This window comes from Drosophila simulans, chromosome 3L (assembly GCF_016746395.2).
Source record: "Drosophila simulans strain w501 chromosome 3L, Prin_Dsim_3.1, whole genome shotgun sequence".
NCBI lineage: Eukaryota > Metazoa > Arthropoda > Insecta > Diptera > Drosophilidae > Drosophila > Drosophila simulans.
Genome location: NC_052522.2, coordinates 15,340,147 through 15,359,291, shown reverse-complemented (window position 1 = coordinate 15,359,291; position 19,145 = coordinate 15,340,147). Strand labels below are relative to the sequence as shown.

The 19,145-nt window shown below is 40.7% G+C and overlaps 1 protein-coding gene across 6 annotated transcripts; it reads right to left on the bottom strand.

The window, feature by feature from the left end:
- Positions 1 to 348: 348 nt before the first annotated feature.
- Positions 349 to 19,023, bottom strand: LOC6738170 (rho GTPase-activating protein 20). Of its 6 annotated transcripts, XM_016171535.3 has the most exons (7): positions 17,866 to 19,023; positions 7,687 to 7,888; positions 7,437 to 7,620; positions 7,047 to 7,109; positions 5,835 to 6,709; positions 3,090 to 3,522; positions 349 to 1,722 (listed from the first exon to the last, which is right to left on the bottom strand). In XM_016171535.3, the coding sequence occupies exons 1-7, from the start codon at positions 18,312 to 18,314 to the stop codon at positions 1,256 to 1,258; spliced, it is 2,673 nt and encodes an 890-aa protein (XP_016032006.1). In that variant the 5' UTR covers positions 18,315 to 19,023; the 3' UTR covers positions 349 to 1,255. The 6 variants fall into 6 exon arrangements, with proteins under 6 accessions (XP_016032006.1, XP_016032004.1, XP_016032005.1 ...); XM_016171534.3 differs by lacking the exon at positions 3,090 to 3,522 and having other exon boundaries at positions 1,565 to 1,722; positions 17,866 to 19,021; XM_039294372.2 differs by lacking the exon at positions 349 to 1,722 and having other exon boundaries at positions 2,154 to 3,522.
- Positions 19,024 to 19,145: the final 122 nt, after the last annotated feature.

The window sequence follows — 19,145 nt, the reverse complement described above, 5'->3', positions numbered from 1 at the left end:
TGAAAAATCTCCAAGTCTGGGATGAAGGGGAAACAGAACTCTAGTGGCGGGGCAGTGGAAATCAATCTGGAGAGGGTCCTTTGGGACCATCTGGAGACCATACATGGATTGGTACTATTAGTAACTAGTCGTCGAGAATTCGCTAAAAATCAGATTCTATATAAAGTGGAATTATCTCATTCGTTTTAGCTGTTGTTTGGCGGTTCTGCTCCCCCGCAGGAAGGTCTGTTTTAGCATATCGTTTAGTTAATATACATACTAGATATATCTTGGACACATAGACATACACGTATATATGTACACATAGCACTATTAACGATAACATCAGTGAAATAACATCCGATTTACATATTGATTTCCGTTCGCAGTTATACAAGTTTAATTCGAAAACGCTTATCTACATATTAAATGCTAAGTTTTCTTGTTTCTATCTTTGTAAGAATAATGTAGAATTTGTATTAGATATTTTCGATTGGTTTCTGTTTAGTTTTGATTTTGTACTTCACTGTATCAAAAATGAATGTATATCTGTATTCGGATCTATGATTGCCTTTAAAGAGCTCCATTCATTTGATTAGTTTCAATTTGCATAGCTTAGAAGTAAAATCTATAATGGTTCTTATAAAGACAGAGAGTCGGCCTCGAAATCGATTGGTTGGATTGTTCAGATGCTAAAGAGTTTCGAAATTCTTCTGCTTTTTGTATCGTTGTTTCGGTTTGCGATCAGGTGAAAATTTCGTTTATTTTTACCTTGACAATGTTCAAGTTTGAGAGATTCTTGGCTAAAACATAATGTAAAATCAACCTAAGTCACACAACGAAATGAATGCTGAATAAAATTTGGCAATTTGTTGCATAATATAGTTAGTTTCAGTTGTAAATTGTTTGTTTGTTTGTTTTCATTCGTTCGTTTTCCATGTTTTTTGTTTTGTTTGTTTAACTAAAGAAAATCAGCCTTTTCTTGCTATACACATTAAATACATATATCGTTTACCATAACCTAATGTATGATGGTTCTTAAAGGGGCCGTCAAAATCTATAGAGATTTAACTATAATGCACAATGCAAAACTGCCGGTGATCCCATTAAAATCTCTATAGATTTCTTCGGCACTCTCTCGTTTTTGTGTGTGTTGGGTTGGTTTGAGTTGAAAGTATGTATACGTATTTAAAAAAAATGGTTAGATCTTAACATAGTTATGGGCCGAGGCTTTCTGGGTGTGCTTAGCCTTCGATCGAATGGGCTGTTGTCCTTGTTACAGCCGCGGCGGCTTGAAGCTCAGCGTCGTGCTGCACTCCATGCCCACGTCCATTGCATCCGGCGTCGAGATGCCGCACTCGGCAATGGAGTTCCGCACGGAGGGCGGCTGCTCGGCACCCGGCAGTAGGCCGACCATCAGTAGGGGTTTGTTTAGCACCGGAACACCGACGGCCGATCCTGCAGCTGCTCCAGCATTTCCGGTCAACTGATCACTGCCCAGGCTATTGCTACTGTTGCTCTGACTATTGCCGCCGATCTGCTTCTCCTTGTTGCGCCGCAGCGAGGATCGATACTGGCGCGGCACATTGATGAGCAGCCGCCTGGTGGTGGGATTGTGGGTGCTGGTGGTGTTGATGGTGGCAATGGCGCCGCCGAGGCTGGGATTGAGGCCAAGACTGGCGACCGGTCGTCGGGCTGCATACTGAATGGACTCGGCGCTGTTACTCAAACGGATGTTGCCAACTAAAATCGGGTTCGGACATAGGGTTGGGTCAAAAAAAGAAAAAAGAGGAGAAATAATATTGCTGATGAGTTCATTTGTTTCATTCGGAGGTCTGGGAGTAGTAGAGCAAGTAAATGTTGGTGTTGTTTGTGGTTGAGGCGCTTTCTTGATGTGTTATATATGGCTTACTACTCTGGTTGGCTGTGGTTGTTGCTGCTGCTGACCGTCTCTGTGGGCGTTCCGACCACAACAACTCACAAAAACGTTAACAATTAGTGTACAAAATGTGGACGAAACACACAAAACTCGGGGTTAGTAGGCAAAATCAAACAACAACAAGTACAACACACGTTATTATGCATGTATCACATGTATCGAGTGTGTATAGTGTAATTATATCGAGTGTAGAAAACACACAAAAAACAACACAAAAAGCTTTCAACATATTTCGATTTCGGTTATACACAGTATAAATAAATAAAAATGTTTATTGTTACAAAGCAAAATCATAAATGGATAAATGGAAGGCAAAGTACACAATACGAATAAATAACTAAACTATCTGAAAGATAAATCAAAAATAATACAAATTAAAATGTACACTTAACAAAATTCCGATGGTCTGGCGGTGGCAACACGGAAATCTTGGCCTATCATGCTGGGTTAGGAAAATTAAAATTAAGTTGCGTATTACGCTTCGATTCCATATCTTAATACTTAGGCATGATAAACACTGAGTTCCTCTTCAACAACACGAAAATAAATGAAAATCTTAAACGTATGTATGTTTTAGCATTAGTTGGACATAAGCAAAATTCATGATTGGATGCAATTGGTAGCTACAAAACACAAGACATTTCATTCCGATTGTTCAGCTGGCGTATTTGTTCTCTGCTTTCTTCTTTTTCTTATCAAAACAAAAAGTCCAAAACATTGAAAATGACTGTGGCAAAGTTGTTGTTGTGGTGGTTATTGTTGCTATTATTGTGGCCGCTCCTGTTGTGGTCGTTGCCGTGGCTCACATCGGCGGAGGTCACGTCAAAGGATTGGTACAAGGACGAGGCCATGCTGCTGCGATGTTGCTGCTGCGGTGTCGAGTGTCGCAGCAGCAACATGGCCGCCTGCCTGGGCTCCACGTGATGCTGCAACTCGTGAGCCTGCAGGGTGTGCAAAGCACCGCCGTCAAGGGAGTCGCCATCGCCATCGCTATCGGTGACCTCCGCCAGCTGCTGCTCCTCGCGCACAACGACAACAGGTGGCAGCCGGTTCAAGCACTGGCTGGAGTAGTAGCATGTGTTGCTGAGCGGTTCGTGTAGATAGTTGGCCAGATCGTCGCCGAAATGAGTGTTGTTGGTGGTGAGCGTAGTTAGTCCAGCGTTATAACTACCCGAATTGACATCCAGCAGCAGGCGACGTTGCTGCTGCTGCTGTTGATGCTGATGCTGCATCGGCGGTGGTCTTAGTAGACCCTTGGAATGTATGCGTTGCTGTTGCTGCTCCTGCTGCTGCTGTTGCTCCTTCTGCTGTCCGTAGCTATCCTCCGTGTCCATCATATCGTCATAGTGTTGCTCTTGCTGCTGCTGTTGCTGCTGCTGCTGCCTGCGGTAAAAGTGATAGAGCAAGGCCGCCTGATTCCGCTCGCCTTCCGTTTGAGCCTGTCGCATGTCCCTGGTGCTGCCGCCACCCAAATATCCAGCGGCTGCGGCCAGACAGCAATTGCTGCACGTGTCCGCCGGCAACTGCAACGTGACCACCGCGTCCCGGGGACCCAGGAACCACTCGGAGCGGGTGCGCATGCGGGCGGTTTGGCGTTCATGGACCTAACACATTTTCCCATTTCGGATATGTTTCGACATGGCATTTTATTTGTTTGTTGGTTGATGTTGTTGTCGTGTGGTTGTAGTTGTTGGTGGAAAGACGAGGGGGGATTCAAAATTATCGCATTAGAGTTTTTTTGGCAATTGAAATTTGAGTTTTAGCTAGCTGTAACTTTTGCTTGATTAACTTAATTCGAAACAAAAATTGAAAAGCCAAATTAAAATCTTTGAAAACAAAAACAAAAGTTCACAAAAGAAAATGGGTTAACAATATTATGTGATATATAAAAATGCAGCAAAATCAGCGCAGTGGAAAAAGTGCAAGACTATACAAAATGATGGATAGAATATTGCAGGGTATTCACCGCAAAATAAAGATGAAGAAAGAGAAGCCTTAATCCAGCTTAACTTTACCACGAATACCCCAAATACTCGAAACAAGAACATTTCAATTAGGTATAGTAACATTCAGTGAAAAAACCGCCAACAAGCGCTTTGATTGCTTATCTTGAGGTGGAAGTAACAACATTTAAATTCCGACAAAAATAAGATTAATTACAAATGCAATTTTGGGTTTCTTTTTCGGCTCGTGTTTTGTAGTATTTGCATGATGATCTCTTCGTATTCGTATTCTCGTGTCTTCTCGTTCTGCTTAGCAACTAAATGTTAGTTGGTTAAGAATTAACTACCAACTAATATGCAAGGTGCAGCCAAAACATACAAACAAAACAGGCAAGACAAAAGCAGGCATCTACGCTACATAGACCAGATAGCCAAGCGACAACGAATCAAAATGGTGCACAGTTAACAATATTCTTCGGTTAGCTTAGGGGTCTATAGTAAAATATAGTACAAATAAACGATTACAACAAAATCAAAGGAAATCATACCGGTAGCTTATGGATACATTATACATTGTTCTAGTTATTTCTGATATGCCACCTTCGCTTTGTACAGCAAATGATAAGAGTGAGAACATTACACAAATAATAACTAAGTGTACATGGTGTGCTATATCTAGAGATATCTACGTTTATATGTGGTGTCAAGAGTTTTTGAAAAGGCTAGGATACTTATTCCAAATTCTTTTTGTCCATAAAAGATTTTTCAGGAAGAGAATTCACGGTTCCAAAACATTACTTTTCTTATTTAGCCACCTAATAGCTAAATATTTTCAAAAGCCAATCTCATAAAAATAGGCCCAGAATATTGAATTTCGAATTCAAGAGATCGAATTTTTGAAAACTTTTGAACAGCTGTCACTAATTTTATCCTTAGTATTTACAACTGCATTAGAACGAACTTATATCTGCTATATCTGCTATAACTTATATTGCTATAAACTTCTCTTATTGCATTCATATTTGTCAGTCCCAATTTGTTTAAATTATTAAATACGCAATTTGGTGTTTAGTTTTCTTTTGTTGCAACATTGTATAGCACTCGTTTTTTATTTAGTGAAAATAGGTCTTTGGGCATAGAAAATGTATTTATATAATGTTTTTATGTTTTGGTTTGACATTTTGTTGTTTTCGTTTTTTGACGTTTTTTTTTGTTTTGCTTGGTTTTTCTTTGTAAGAGAAGTTTGAACAAAAGCAAAAATGGAAAAATAAAATTAAAATATAAACATACAATGTAAAATGAAAGGTATTCAATCAATTTTGCTCCGTTGTAGTCCATTTTTACAGAGTTTTGGTGAAGTATGTTGATTTCTTTTTTTTTTGTACTTTTTTGTACAGTTTGGGGGTGTAAAGGGTGTGAGGGAGCATAGATTCTTCAAATTCTTTAGTCTTAATGTGTTGTTGATTGTTGTTTTTGTGTAAGTAGTTGTTGAGTTTCGTTGGCAGGCGCAAATCGTTTTGTTAGATTGTGAAAATATTAGAAAAAACTAGGCAAACATTTCCAAAATGAAACAAACTTGAGCAATTTGCTGTGTGATTCGAGTTAAGAGAGAGAGTCAAAGTAGAAGTGAGTGATAGAAAGATTAGAGGGTTTAACATTTCCAATTGACAAAATTCAAACACAAGAAACAAAAGATATTAAATTAAGGTATTACAATAGGGTTCAATTACAATAAATCAAAAATTCGCAACAGAAAATGGAAGAAAATAAAAAGAGAAAACTTAAATACTAATATATTCTTGGTTCTTGATTCTTTTTCAATTCCTGGAAAAAAGAAACCAAAACTTAAAAGAAATTCGAGCATTTGCAAACGGGGTTAGACCTAGGATCTATATAATAGATGGTACGTTCTACACAACGATCGCAAGTTCTCAAACGGAAATGCGTGAGCCCAGCAAGAAATCGTCCCTCACCTGTGGCAGATACGAGAGGCTCTTGGTGCTCTCCGCATATCGGTTGACGGCCCTCAGCTCCTCCATGGTCATGCCGCCTTCGGCGCCTCCTCCGTTGCCGGCTCCGGAGCCTCCGTTGCCGCCTCCTCCGCTATTCGAGCCAGTTGCTCCGGCGGAGTTGGAGCTGCACGAGCTGCTGTGCCGAATGCCTCGATTGCAGCGGCTGCACGTTCGCTGCTTGAGCTTGGGCGGCGTGGGATTGCCAACTGCTGAGCCTGAAGCACCTCCTCCGGATCCTCCCGCTGCTCCCGATCCCGTGCGCCTCTCCCCTCCGCCATCGAGACTCTTGGTGCCAGTGCGCAATCGCCTCTGATGTTGGCTGCTGCTCGGCGGCGCCGGCTTCTTTTTGTTCTGTCGATACCGGCGCTTCACAAACGTCATCTCATCCTCATCATCGTCGTCGTCCTCGTCGTAGTCCCGCTGGTGCTGAGGCGGCACCTGCTGCTGCTGCTGTTGGTAGTGGTGTGGCTGCTGCTGGGCTCGCTGCTTGTGGCGATAGATGCCACGACTTCCCTGCGGCGGAGCTATGCTACTGATCTCCAATTCGGCACCAAAGTCGTGAACGCCGTCCAGCTCATCGTTGTCCTCATCATCGTCGGCATAGTCATCGTAGTCGTAGTCCGTGGCATTGCCGTTGCCATTGCCATTCCGCTTCGCCGGCAACGGCGACGATGTCATGGCATAGATGCCAGGTCCCTCCAGCGAAACCGAGAGACGGGCGCAGCTCTCGATGAACGAGTGCTCGGGGGAAACGCCCAGCGACAGGACACTGTTCTCCAATGCGGAACTGGAGCTGGTCAGCAGGGCGGGCGTCGAGCGGGACTCCTCCTGGGCCACTAAATCAGGTCGGCAGTGGGTTATAACAAATGCATTGGATGACTCGTCAGAATGAGAGGGGTGGTGCAAACAACTACTGGGCATGCGGCACAAAGCTATAGAATGGGGGTGGTGCAGTGCTGGTGGGGCTAGAAGCTTATCTTTTCGGGACACCAGATGACCAAAGATGAGCTAATAAGGTATCAATAACATTTTCCCCTCCCACACAGACACACAGACAGAAGTTAGATCGGACAGTGTGTAGAGTAAATAGAGGTGGAGATTCCAGAAGCAAAGCACAATAGAGTATGATTCTAGCTATATCTACGTATAGGTAAACACATTTCAGGTACTCACGTAAGCCCCAACGCTCGCATTGGCACTGCAGCCATGTCTTCTCCGCCTCCAAAGAATGTTGCACTGTGGGTTGAAGCGATAAAAACGTATTAGCCAGCGAATATGTGTGGAATTTTCATTGCTTCAACAGAAGACTGATCTTGGAGTTATTTAACCAATCAATAAATCGATTAAGGACGCGCTTAATGGCATGCGTAAACATCTTAATATTTCATCGACAAAATTAGTTTGTTAAGTTATTAAAGTGACTTATTCATAAACGTCATCATTTTCTGATTTACTTTAAATTCCTATCTCATGAATATAGAATATATAGTAAACATACATCGATAGCAATGTTATTCCAAGGCACTACTCATATCCACGGCTTATTTTGAAATTCCAACTTACATGCGTATTTTTGTTGAGCCAACTTGCCACGTGGCGGTGGTGGATACTGAAAGCTGCATATCCACTCGTCCTGCACCTTGAGAATGCGTCCTGTGACGCGGGCGTAGTACTCATAGTTGTCACGCCCGAAGATGTCGTGCGTGGCAAACTTATCAATTATATTCTGCATGATCTTCGTAGAGACCTGTAAATCAAAGAACAGACTTTAGAAAGGTTTTCTTTTCGAATGAAAATAGTTTACCGAACTCACCTTGAACTTGAGCACATCCTCCATGCGGGCGGTTTTGCCATCGCTGACGCAGGATTGAAAGAAACTGGGGGCCACCGAAACGCCCAGCGCCTCGCTGGTCATTCCGGTGGAGGCGTGGGCCGCATTGCTCGCGATAACCCGGAATGTGCCGAACAGTAGAACTAATAGATGCTGTGTGTATTTCGGCAGCGAACCGAAGAGTCTGCAAGGGGGAAAAGAGAAAGGTTCTTTAGATGAAGAATGTCGGCACATTTATCTTAGAGATACCAGAAAGCGCGCACTGCGAGAAAGAGTTTCCTATATTTTTTTTCACTTTTTATGATTTTCAAACCATTCTAAGAGTTTTGTGATGACTTGTTAACCCAATCATCTCCTCACGCCTTTTTTGTTTGCTTGACATTCATTCTCATTCGGCATTGTAATTTTATTGTCTTACAGCGTGACAATCTTTTTCTGTACATGTGTGGGCTAGATTGTAGATTGTAGATTTCATAAATATTTGTTGAGATCTGTTATCATAGCGAAATAAATCGTTGTCAGCTCTTTGTTTGTTACTCATGCTATTTGTTTTTATTGCCATTACAGAAGTGCAATGACTCATTCTCAGGTGAGCTGCGCTCCTCCGCTTTTGCTGGCCGCCTGTTACCCATCAAAATCATCGCCTGGCCAAGCGGAGCCGGCAAAGAAAGTCAGAGCAGAGCAGCTCAGCTCAGAGCTCCCCTGTTCACACTTTCATTTTGGCGTGCCTAATGATTTTTCGAAACAAATGGTTGAGCCAAGTCTGCGGGCGCCCAGCTGCAGCCCGGTGACTTTGGCCGGGGAAGAAGAAAAACTGGTTGGCAGCCTCCTAAGCGTCCACATTACACAACTCGATAGAGGTAGCTAACCAAAACCAAAATAAAAAATAAAATAAATGAAAGAAAGACCAAGCCAGCACCAAAAGCCAACACAAGACAAGCCAAGCCAGGCCAGCTTTAGGATGGAGAAAAAAGAAAGATATATAAAACTCAACTCAATCAATTAATGCTTTTTAAAAGCAACACTCGCACAACACAAACAACATCTCTCCCCAGCTGGCGCTTAAAAAGTGAAAACTTCAAGATCCAACAATAAATTCAGGAGACGATGGGGGGGATGGGGGTCGAAGTGGGGGCTAAAATCGCTTGACAATGAACTATACTATAATGCGATGGCTGTGTCTGGCTCTATTTTCGTTTTCAGATGTGGTGTAAATTGCCCCGCGAAGAAAGACTGAAAAACAGACTAACGAGTGAAAACGACAGCTTAGGCCGATCGATAAGTGTTGCATTTAGAATGAATGTCTCCGGGTTCGAAAAGGGAGTGCAGCGATAGGGTTTTTCAAGAAATAAATGGAAAATATTGAAATGTCACCAGATTCAGTTAATTGAAGTGAGGAAATTAGCCAAGACAACCAGCCCGCATGAACTGTCGTCACAAGTGGAGAAATCCAAAGTGGCAAACTGAGAGGTGGGTACCTCAAAATGCTGCACAAAACTGAGACCCAAATGAGCAGTGGTTTCTGGGAACACCCACCCAATGGTGCAAAAACAAAGTTTAAACGGTTTCGAGAAATGTAGTTCTTTAATCCATTGTTATTTAAATGTTTGTAAATAAGTATTATAACATTATTATCAACGATACTCCTATTAGAACTGACATCGAAGCCTTTCTAGGGTTATGGTTGGTCAAGGTTTCAACAAGTTCCCATGAGGTTCATTAGTTCATTGATATCTCCCAATTTGTTTGCCGAAAACTACAGACGAGTCAATATGGCGATGTGAACAACCCAGGCAATGCCACCAGACCCAACCCAAGCCAAACAAACACTTTAAAGCAAGTAAACCCTTGCCGAACGAACCCTAGTCAAACCAGCATTGCATTGTAAACAAAATTGGGAAAAACGTGCCGCCGAAAGCTAAAAAATGTAGATAGGCAAGAAAACCGTATCTTATCGATACAAATTTGAACTACACATGTTGCGGCTTCTTTGCGGCGAGCATCCGAACTCCTTGGAGGACAAAATGATACGGGGCCAACAGCTAGTGATCACCTCGAACTTCTGGCCAAATGTCGCCCGATAACGACGATTATCAATTAGTTAGTTTTTTTATTATTTTTTTTTTGCTCGTTCTGGCGCCGGTTAACGCCCATAAAGCGGAATGCGTACAAATCGTTTATTAATTGCATTAATTACGTGGAATGCTGTTAAAAAAGAGCATAAACAACAACCGCAGAAACCACAGCAACTGAAAGCGGAACAAGTGTTTACGTCTGTTGATATTGGAGAGATAAGCCGTATCATCGTAGTTCCGAGCCCTATGATTCCGAATATAAAAAAAAAAAATCACCTCAATGGTGTGAGTAATTGTGGTTTATTGTTTACTTTATCATTTGATGATTTCTACCTTTTTTGTTGTACCCTCGCTGCTTCGTGATTGATCGCCGGACCATTAGGGTCTATGGATTACCTTATATAATCGCGTTGCGCATGCGTCGTCGTATCAGTTTTTGTTTTTATACGCCATTCATTTACATAATCAATAGGCCAAACAGAAAGAGAGCCATACAAATAAAGGCAATATAAAACAAAAAAACCGGCCAAAACATTAGCATACACCCATATTTCCACGAATCAGTGCTAAATAGTTTCCGATATTGAAAATATTTAGCATTTGGCAGGCGTAGCTTCTGCGTATTGTTCATTGACAATCGGACAAACTCGTCATTTTATTTAGATGAATCATCTTCATTTATTGTTAACTTTGTTTATTTGCCCTGCTTGCTTTGCTGGTTTTTTCTCTTTTTTTTTTCATTCATAAAAATGAAAAATGTCGGAGATTTTTTTTGTATTTCGCCGCATTTGATTTGCTTTTGTAACAGTTTTTTTTTTATCACAATATTATATGTGTCTGCTGATATATGCGATTTGTTTTCAGTTCGTTGCGTTACGTATGAAAAGTCTCGGAAGTTGAAGATGCCCTACAGAGAAACCAGTTCCCCGATATTCCCACAAACCCAAACCCAACTCTTTTGTGACACTTTCGAGTGGAGATCTCGAATCCGCATCTCGGTGGCAGTCGCGGTTTCAGTTGCTCCCAGTGAGTAAGTCAAGTGAGTGAGTGAGTGAATTGTGCCGACTGTCGAGGTCTGCGCGTATGTGATAAGTGAAATATCACACACAAGATAATTGAGTTTCCTTATGTACATATGTACTTCAATGGTTTACATTAATGAACAAGTGCATAATATACTTTATGGAATTCAACTGAATGATAGCTTGCAAATGCGGAATTATTCAAAGTCTTTGCTGAGGAATTTATGGGGAAGTACGAAAATTTGATTTACAAGAAAGCAAAAAACTACTTAACAATACTATTTGTATGTCAAGCGGAAGAAAGGTCAAAGCATAAGTTATAAATTACTTTTCAGCTATAACAAAATAAATCTTAATTGCAAATAGAAAGCAATACGTAAACAGGCGCTAATTAGGGCGGTCAATAATTTTAAATTGACAAAGTGTAAACACAAACTTCTTCCAGTTGAATTGAATTTAAAACGGAAGTTAAAGCTATTAAATATTTATTCGCAGCATAAACTAAGCTACTATAGGATATAACAAATGAAATCCCATTTCCACACATGAATGTTGGTCAGTTCTTTTTATCTGCAATGTGTAATCGTCTGAAGAGGCCTATAAAAATAACAATATGTGGATCAATTGATGTGGTCGCCTCGCTAATGATTCATTTACATTAGGTCATAAACGAATAAGTTTATGTTAGTCTGTTAAGGGCATTACGCATCATCAATGGAGCGAACAAAGAGCATCCAGTATCTGAAGGAACTACAAGTATGAGAGTGTGTGTGTGTGTATCTTCTGGATCGCTTATCGCATCGGCAACATTTTTTGCCTACTAAGCAGTCCGGATCGGTCAGTTTTATAATTATGCTGTACGTATCGCTCATATCTTGGAGCTCCCTTCTCTGTTTTTTCTGTATTTTTTCTGTCTTTTTGCATCAGCATCAATATTCATTGCGACAAGCTCAATCTGCATCTTTTGTTCACTTCCACGCCCAAGATTCGCAACTGGAGAGTCAAGTACACGGAAAAAATAGGTTTATACTTAGATCTTAACTGATCATTAATATAATTTATCAGTTGACATCGTGTCATGTTTAGCATTTGCATTTGCAAGTATGACTTCCCCTATTCTAAAATGTCTTCTTCTCAATTAACGAAATAGACTTCGAATGTTTTTTTAAATGTCTCCAGTACACATTCAGTTGAATGAAGTGGCTTTATGATCGCTCAACAGATGCGAAAACATAACCGCATCGGCAGCCAGTTTTTTATGGCTCTTGGTCGGCAGAATACAAAAGACAATACGTCATAATAACGAACCAAGGAAAGGCAATACTCCAACATCAACCACACCAAGTGCACGATGATAAAAAGCAGTTTATAACATACATATACTAAGTGCAAACATAACGATATGCGACGGATGACGGCTATGACCCACCAACCAGGCTAGCGACAATGCCCTGATTACACTCGACATCCCATTGTTTGTTTCTATCTCGGTGATCAATCATCAACATCAGATAATAAATTTACTGCTCTGATGTAAGAATTTCACCAGAACAATTATTTATTAAAAGTTCACTGTACCTCATTATGATCGGTAATGCTCTTATGAAAACAAGGACTTTATATTTCGAAAAACAAGCTCAGGTAACTAAGAAATATTTTGTAGATCGTTATATGTTTACAGGTAAGAAATCTGCATGTTTTATAACCCCGCCTTCTATAGAACTTTCTACCTACCTAGTGCTTCTTGAAACCAATACACCCATTTTTTCTCTACAACTACTGTCAATAGAATTGCTGAAAAACAAAGATAAGCATTTAACAAACAAACACAACGAATCTTATCCAAAGTTCGTTATAAACTGGGCAGCAAAGCATTTTAGGATAAGAGCAGAGCCCTGACCTCAAATAAAACCAATTCCCTGCTGGCCAGTGTATATCCGCCATATGTTTTTAGTGGCTGCGTCTGCAATGTTCGGTCGGTTGTTCAACGTTCAACGTTCAGGGCGATTCACTGAGGGAAAAGTGCGAACCCAAGAGAACCCTTGAAGAAAAGAAATACCGACCGAGCCGTCCGGTCCACTGACGTAAATTTCCACGCTTTTCGCCTGTTTATAAGTACATTTTTTTGCGCCCGTTTCATTTAACATTTATTGGTTTTGTTTGCCATTGTTGTTTATACACGTCGGCGGCAGTTTCGAGTTTTTATTTATGCAAAGTCAAAGTCGAATGGATACTCCTGAGGTGGCAGTCGATAAAACAAAGACAGAATTAGCAAGCCCATTGAGGTATTTGCTGTTCTACTTCGAATTCTACAACAAATAGTAGATATACGAAATTAAATTATACTTAATTATAAAGATTTGCTTTCAATAAACTGACATTGTTTAGGTTTTAATAAGTCAAAGTATGATATAAATGATATTTACAAAAATATCCATAACTTGCATAAAAACGATTTAAATTCGGAACTATCTTAATATATAACAATCTACCCAAGGATAGGTTAGATCAGGTAAAAAGTTGATTTTACAAATGGTTGGGATTTTTACAGAAAACCAAATCGTAAAGAATTAGTTTTGCATCCGTAGAACTTTTGTTTCAAGCAACCCCGACCGAAAAACCGATATAAAAAGAGGAGGAAACAATGCAGCGCTTGTGAATAACCATATATAATAATAATCAGGAAGCGAAACCTCGGGCGTCTGGAAGTGGGCGATGGAAGGGAGGAGTGGAAGGGGCGGGGCCCTTCCAGACGTCGGATGACGATGACGGCTTATCGACTTATAGACAAGAACGTTGTTGTTTTTGCTGTTGGTTGGCTGGGGGTTTGTTGTTGTTATTGTTGGTAATGCCATTTGGGACAATGCGGCTTTGTCGTTTTTGCACTGCAGTTTTTGCCATTTGTTTGTCTAGTCCAACAAAAGCGGGTAGAAATTTTCATTTATTCCTCGGCTGCTCGCTCTTTTCTGCACTTATCAGTATTCGCAGCAGACAGTTTTCCCTGGGCCATCAGCAATTGTCCACCAGGCAATTGTGTAAATAGCCTATTAACTATGTATGGCCAAAGACTAAGACGGAGGAGAATCAGAAGGATAAATAACACAAAGATTGAAACAAAGGGAAAGGAAGGAAGCCAATCGGACGGAAAATGTGATTTAGGAACCAATTCTGAACGATTGTGAAAGATTTCTAAAAAGAAGAATCCTTGCAAGGTTAAAGGTATAGTAAAAATAATACAATCTGTTTTTAATCCTGTACTGTGAATTCGATAAATCGTTAGCAAATAGTGTTTTGGTATTGAAAAAGGGAAGAAGAAGAAATTTAGATTTAGATTAGAAATAAAAGCAATTTCTAACGAGGTGGTTTCTTACTGGCCGTCAAGGGTTTTTAAGAAATGCTTTGATTTTTTTTCTTAACTGTAAGTTTTTACAATAGTAATATATCCTTAAATTAGCGATTAAACACACGTTACTTTATATAGGTCAAATTGTATCTGATTCCAGAGCTTAAAAATCGAGGAGTTTGAGTACTGTACAGATAGAAGTTAAACGAAAGAGCAACAGGCGTTGGAAAAAGCTCGCGAAAGCTCTTTTTCAGTCAGGCAACAAGTTGCGAATAACAGGACTAACGGCAAAGAGAGAATCAACTCGGGAGATGCGTGGGAGCGAGACAGAGAAGGCACTAGTCCCACTCTCTTCCAGCAGCAGCTGCTTTCTTGGTTTTTTCTTTTCGTCCATCCGCTGTGTTTGTAATTTACACAAAACAAAACGGCAAGAAAAACAATACACAATTCATTTGCACAAGCGTACGCTTGTTCATATGTAGGTACGGTTGTGGATATTTTTGGACTATTGCAAAAACGTGCAACAATGACGTCGATCCGCTGCAATAACAACAGCAGCAGCAGCAGCAGCAACAACAACAACAACGGCCAAAAGGCCAGCAGCTGGAAAGTACACAAACAAAAACGATGTGCCAACTGATGGAATTAAACACTATCTGCCTCTCTCCTCGCGTCTCCTTTTGCACTCTCTTCCTATTTTTGCGTTTAGTTTTAATTGATACAAAGTTTCCAACGCGTGTCTATTTTTAAAGGTGTTGCTGTTGTTGTTTCTTTCGGCAGAGGCGCTATTTTCGCGCATTTTGTTTGATTTGATTCGATTGTGATTGCCCAATGTTTTTGTTGTAGCTCTGGCCGTTGTTGTAATTGCTGTTGCTACTCGTGTTGTTGTTGCTTTTGCTGTTGCTGCTGCTGTTGCGCCTTCCCCCAAAAAGTAAATAAACAAAAGTAGCCAACGCAGCAGCAGCAACAACAATTACAATAAATGTGTATATAATTGTACAGGTTTGAAAAGTTTACACACACGCACAGCGGAGGTCAAGAAAATACGACAATGAAAAAAAAAGTAACAATATTGGGTAAAGTTATTTTCAGTATAGTAAAAATATAATTTAAAGAGATTTTAATTTTAAATGCTATAAATTTAAAAAAAAAATTAATAATTTTGTAGATTTTTACTGCATTGTTATAACTGATAAATCACATTTTTATTTGATTAAGCGCGCTCCTAGTATCTCAACCCCTGCTGTAGAGAAACACACAGGTTGCCAAACTGAAAATTTACGTTTTCCAATCCTTTCGCTTTTCCCACCCGAAAAGCGCTTCCCGCGAAATGAAAATAATTTGGCGGTCGATTTCTACGCATGTAGAAGTTTTAAATTTATGTTTTATTGCTGACGTTATTTGTTTACACGCACATTTGGCGTTTAGCGATCGGTATTTCACAGTGTTCAGTGTTCAGTGTTCAGTGTTCAGTGTTCAGTGTTCAGTGTTCAGTGTTTAGTGTTCGGCATTTAATGTAACCAATGGATCTGCTGACGCAGAAGCATCTCCCATCCAGCAGCCACCATCCATCCACCGTATCCCATATCCATCTCAATCAGATACCGAGTGTTTGGCAAATTAGGCAAACGCCAGAGGAAGCCCAAACAGACAAATCATTTCGGCCCGTCAATTGCAATCGATCGGCTATAAATGTTCGTTCGATTTCTTAATTACAGGCAGGCAATATGTATGTACATACATACATATGTATGTAAGCCGAGTGTTGAAGAAGAACGGGCCAAATAGCACACACACCTCGCAAATTGCAGCGGCCAAGTATTTCGTCTACATTTTAATTGAGCCTGCGTTCGTGGGCTGGCTGCTTTGTGATGTGTTGGCCCACGCTTTCTGCTCTAATTCAGATGGTTAGAAATCGATTGCAACAAAAGGAAAAACAACAGCAGAGAGTTAGCCAAAAGCCAAAAGCGAGCCAAGAAATCCAAGCTTAACCCTTTCAGCGGCTTCTGTTTGCATTTCCATTTCCAAGTTTCTTAAAGTCCATACAAGGCTGCACAGTGAATCAGCGAAAATCGGAATTAATTACATATGCACATATACACGGTCGGAATTCTATAAGTTTTACTTTGCTTAGTTATCTGCAGATCAATGAACGCTTTGTGGGAATTTAAAGAATTCTTTATACACTGAATCGGAATTTAAAAAATATGTCTTTTCTCTTTTTTGCAATACAACAAAATACTGAATCAAACCTTAAATAAATATTCATAAGTACCAAAAAAAAAACTTGTTTGTATTGATTATATTAACATTTAATTTATCTTGAGTGGGAGACACATATTTAAACACCATATGCTGGTTCAATATTTGCAAGTAATACTGTTTACTATATCCGATGCTTGTTTTTTCTGCTGCCGCACAAATTATGTAAATTGCCTGGCACATCTAAGGGTTAAGCGAACGCTTAACGCTCAAGTGAAAATTGGTGAAAATCCACACAAATGTGTCAACAAGTGCCGAGGAACAAAAACAAGAACAACGCCGATTTAACAACAACCACAACAACAACACGAGCAGAGGCAGCGAAAACAACAAGAGGCTGGCTGGCTGGCTTTCCAGTGAATTAACTCCCCCTGAAGATTCTTGGGGCTGCAACAACCGAATCTACATCTATATCTATATGTGTACATCTAAAGATCCGGTTCAGCAAGTTTACCGCAAGCTAGTTACACTACAACAAAAAGCCAACGTCGGTGTGTGCGCGCCGCACAGCAAAGGCCACAAAAATAGTAGTTGAAAAGAAGATAGCTCAATCTAAATATGCAAATCCTAGCGATTTGAAACAAATAAAAGATGTGCAACTGCGTTACAAACTTCTAAAGTGGTAAATACCCTTCGCAAGAAGGCAACATGTTAATAAATTCTTGTAATCCCCAACACGATCTGAATACTAATGTGTACCAAGTAATTGGTAATAACATTCTGAATAAGGAATCGCTGGCATTTACTTGTCTACCATTAATTTATGATATTGTCGAACGCTTATGTTTGGTGAAAATATATTAAAATGCCCGCTTAGAATTTATGGCCAGTGTAATGGTTTCCACAGAAGCACTAATAAAATATCGAAATTTATTCATTTTCAAGACCTTGCCAAATTTATAGTGACTCCTATGTTATTTACTCGCAGTGGATTCCTAGAAGTGATGGATTTATTCCTTAATTTCATTTTTATTTAATTTAATTTAAACATTGAAATGAGCCTAGCTATATGACAGTTTTCAGTGCCAAGCATAAAAACTTTTCTGATTTTCTCAAATATAAAAATTGATTCTCAAAAATTTGTTTAGTTCATTTAAATGATCTGAATAAAAATAAAGTGATTTACAGTGCTAAGCTAGCACCATGTTTTATCAATAAATTCCACAATAACTTATTCATTCACTATTAATATTTAGGGAATTAAAATATTCTTGTTTATATGTCTCTCAAACAAAAGGTTTATTTCTGATTGTTCTTATCAATGGAATTCCGTACTTGCTGAATCAGTGTAGAGCCCATTTCACATTTACGTTATTCATAATTAGACATTCCCTACATTTTATTTTGATTCTGTATGCTAACATAAAAAAATAATAACGAAATTTACCCTTTTCTTCAGCTGATGCTAACTGCGCGACCCCCATAGTGTTTTGGGTGGCCCCACCTTCTTGCCACTCACCTGTGCAGTCGCTCCGTTTGCTCGGCTTCGTTTTGCAGATCGTTGATGGCGAACAGCTCCATCTCGCCGCTGCGCCCGAATATCCCATTGGGGATCTTGCGCAGGAACTTCTTGAGCACGCTGGCGATGGTGAACACCGAATAGTTGTCCACGTTGACCAGCCGACCGGCCTGCAGGAAGTGGATGAGCTTCTTCATGGCGCCCTGGTGGCCGGGGGCGCGGAATACATCGCGGCGGTTCGGTGACTCCTTGTTCAGCTTGAGGATCAGGACGAGCAGGGGCCCGGGAATGTTGTTGTTGTGCTTGCACACCTCCTCCAGCGGCACACCGAATTTGACCTTTTCGAGGCGGTACGGATAGGCGGGTGCGGTGGCGGGGTGGCCGCAGGAGGTCACCACGTTGCCCAAATCCGCGGCGCGCCTATGGACGCGTTCTGCCCAGCTGGACATGATTTTTCACGCGATTTTCCTGCCTCCCTGCCTGCCTGTGCTTGTATGCTTTTCCGTGCGTGTGTGTGCGTGTATGTATGTGCTGGCGAGTTTTTCAGCGAGCAGTGGAAAATGTGCTCGGCAGATTTTATGGTTTTATGCTGGCCACAAACATGTTCACTTGACTGGAATGTTAATTTGCTCGCCTGCCCAATATGCGGAAATTATCTTTCAGATTTTCACTATTTATTTTTTTGTATTATTTTTACTTTATTTTCGACACCTACGCTCGCGTCGCAGCCCCAGATTTTAGCCCAAAATGAGCAGCTTTGGAAAGCCAGCTTTGATTAAAAAATCGCCACCACTCCTGCTGTATGCATTTTTCTCTTCTCTTCTTCGCGTCTCTCTTTTACACTGCGTTTCTCCGTTTCTTTTGCGCTTTTCTTCTTTTTGGCCAACGCCTCGGAGCTGCTATGCCTTTTGCGCCTCTTCGCTTGCTGAATTAAACGCTCGCCTATCGCATTTCGCTTGGGTTTGTTGAGAACGCGGCGTTCGGCGTCACTTTCGGTTAGTTTAGCACTAGTTTAGTTGTGTTATTTCGGGGAGTGTTTAATTATTTTGCTGCGCTCGCCCGCACGCTCGACTTTTTTCGCTGTATATTGAAAACGGAGTGTGGCCATCAAGCGGTAGCTGCAGAATGCCTGAGGTCTTATCGCGTCGCTCTGAAATACCAACAGAAAATACTAAGACATAATACTGCAAATGTACTGCTATAGTAGGGGTGTTCCGGCATTCGTTAAGTTTCAAAATGCAGTCAAAGAAATATATATTAATAAAGTAAACGCACTTATG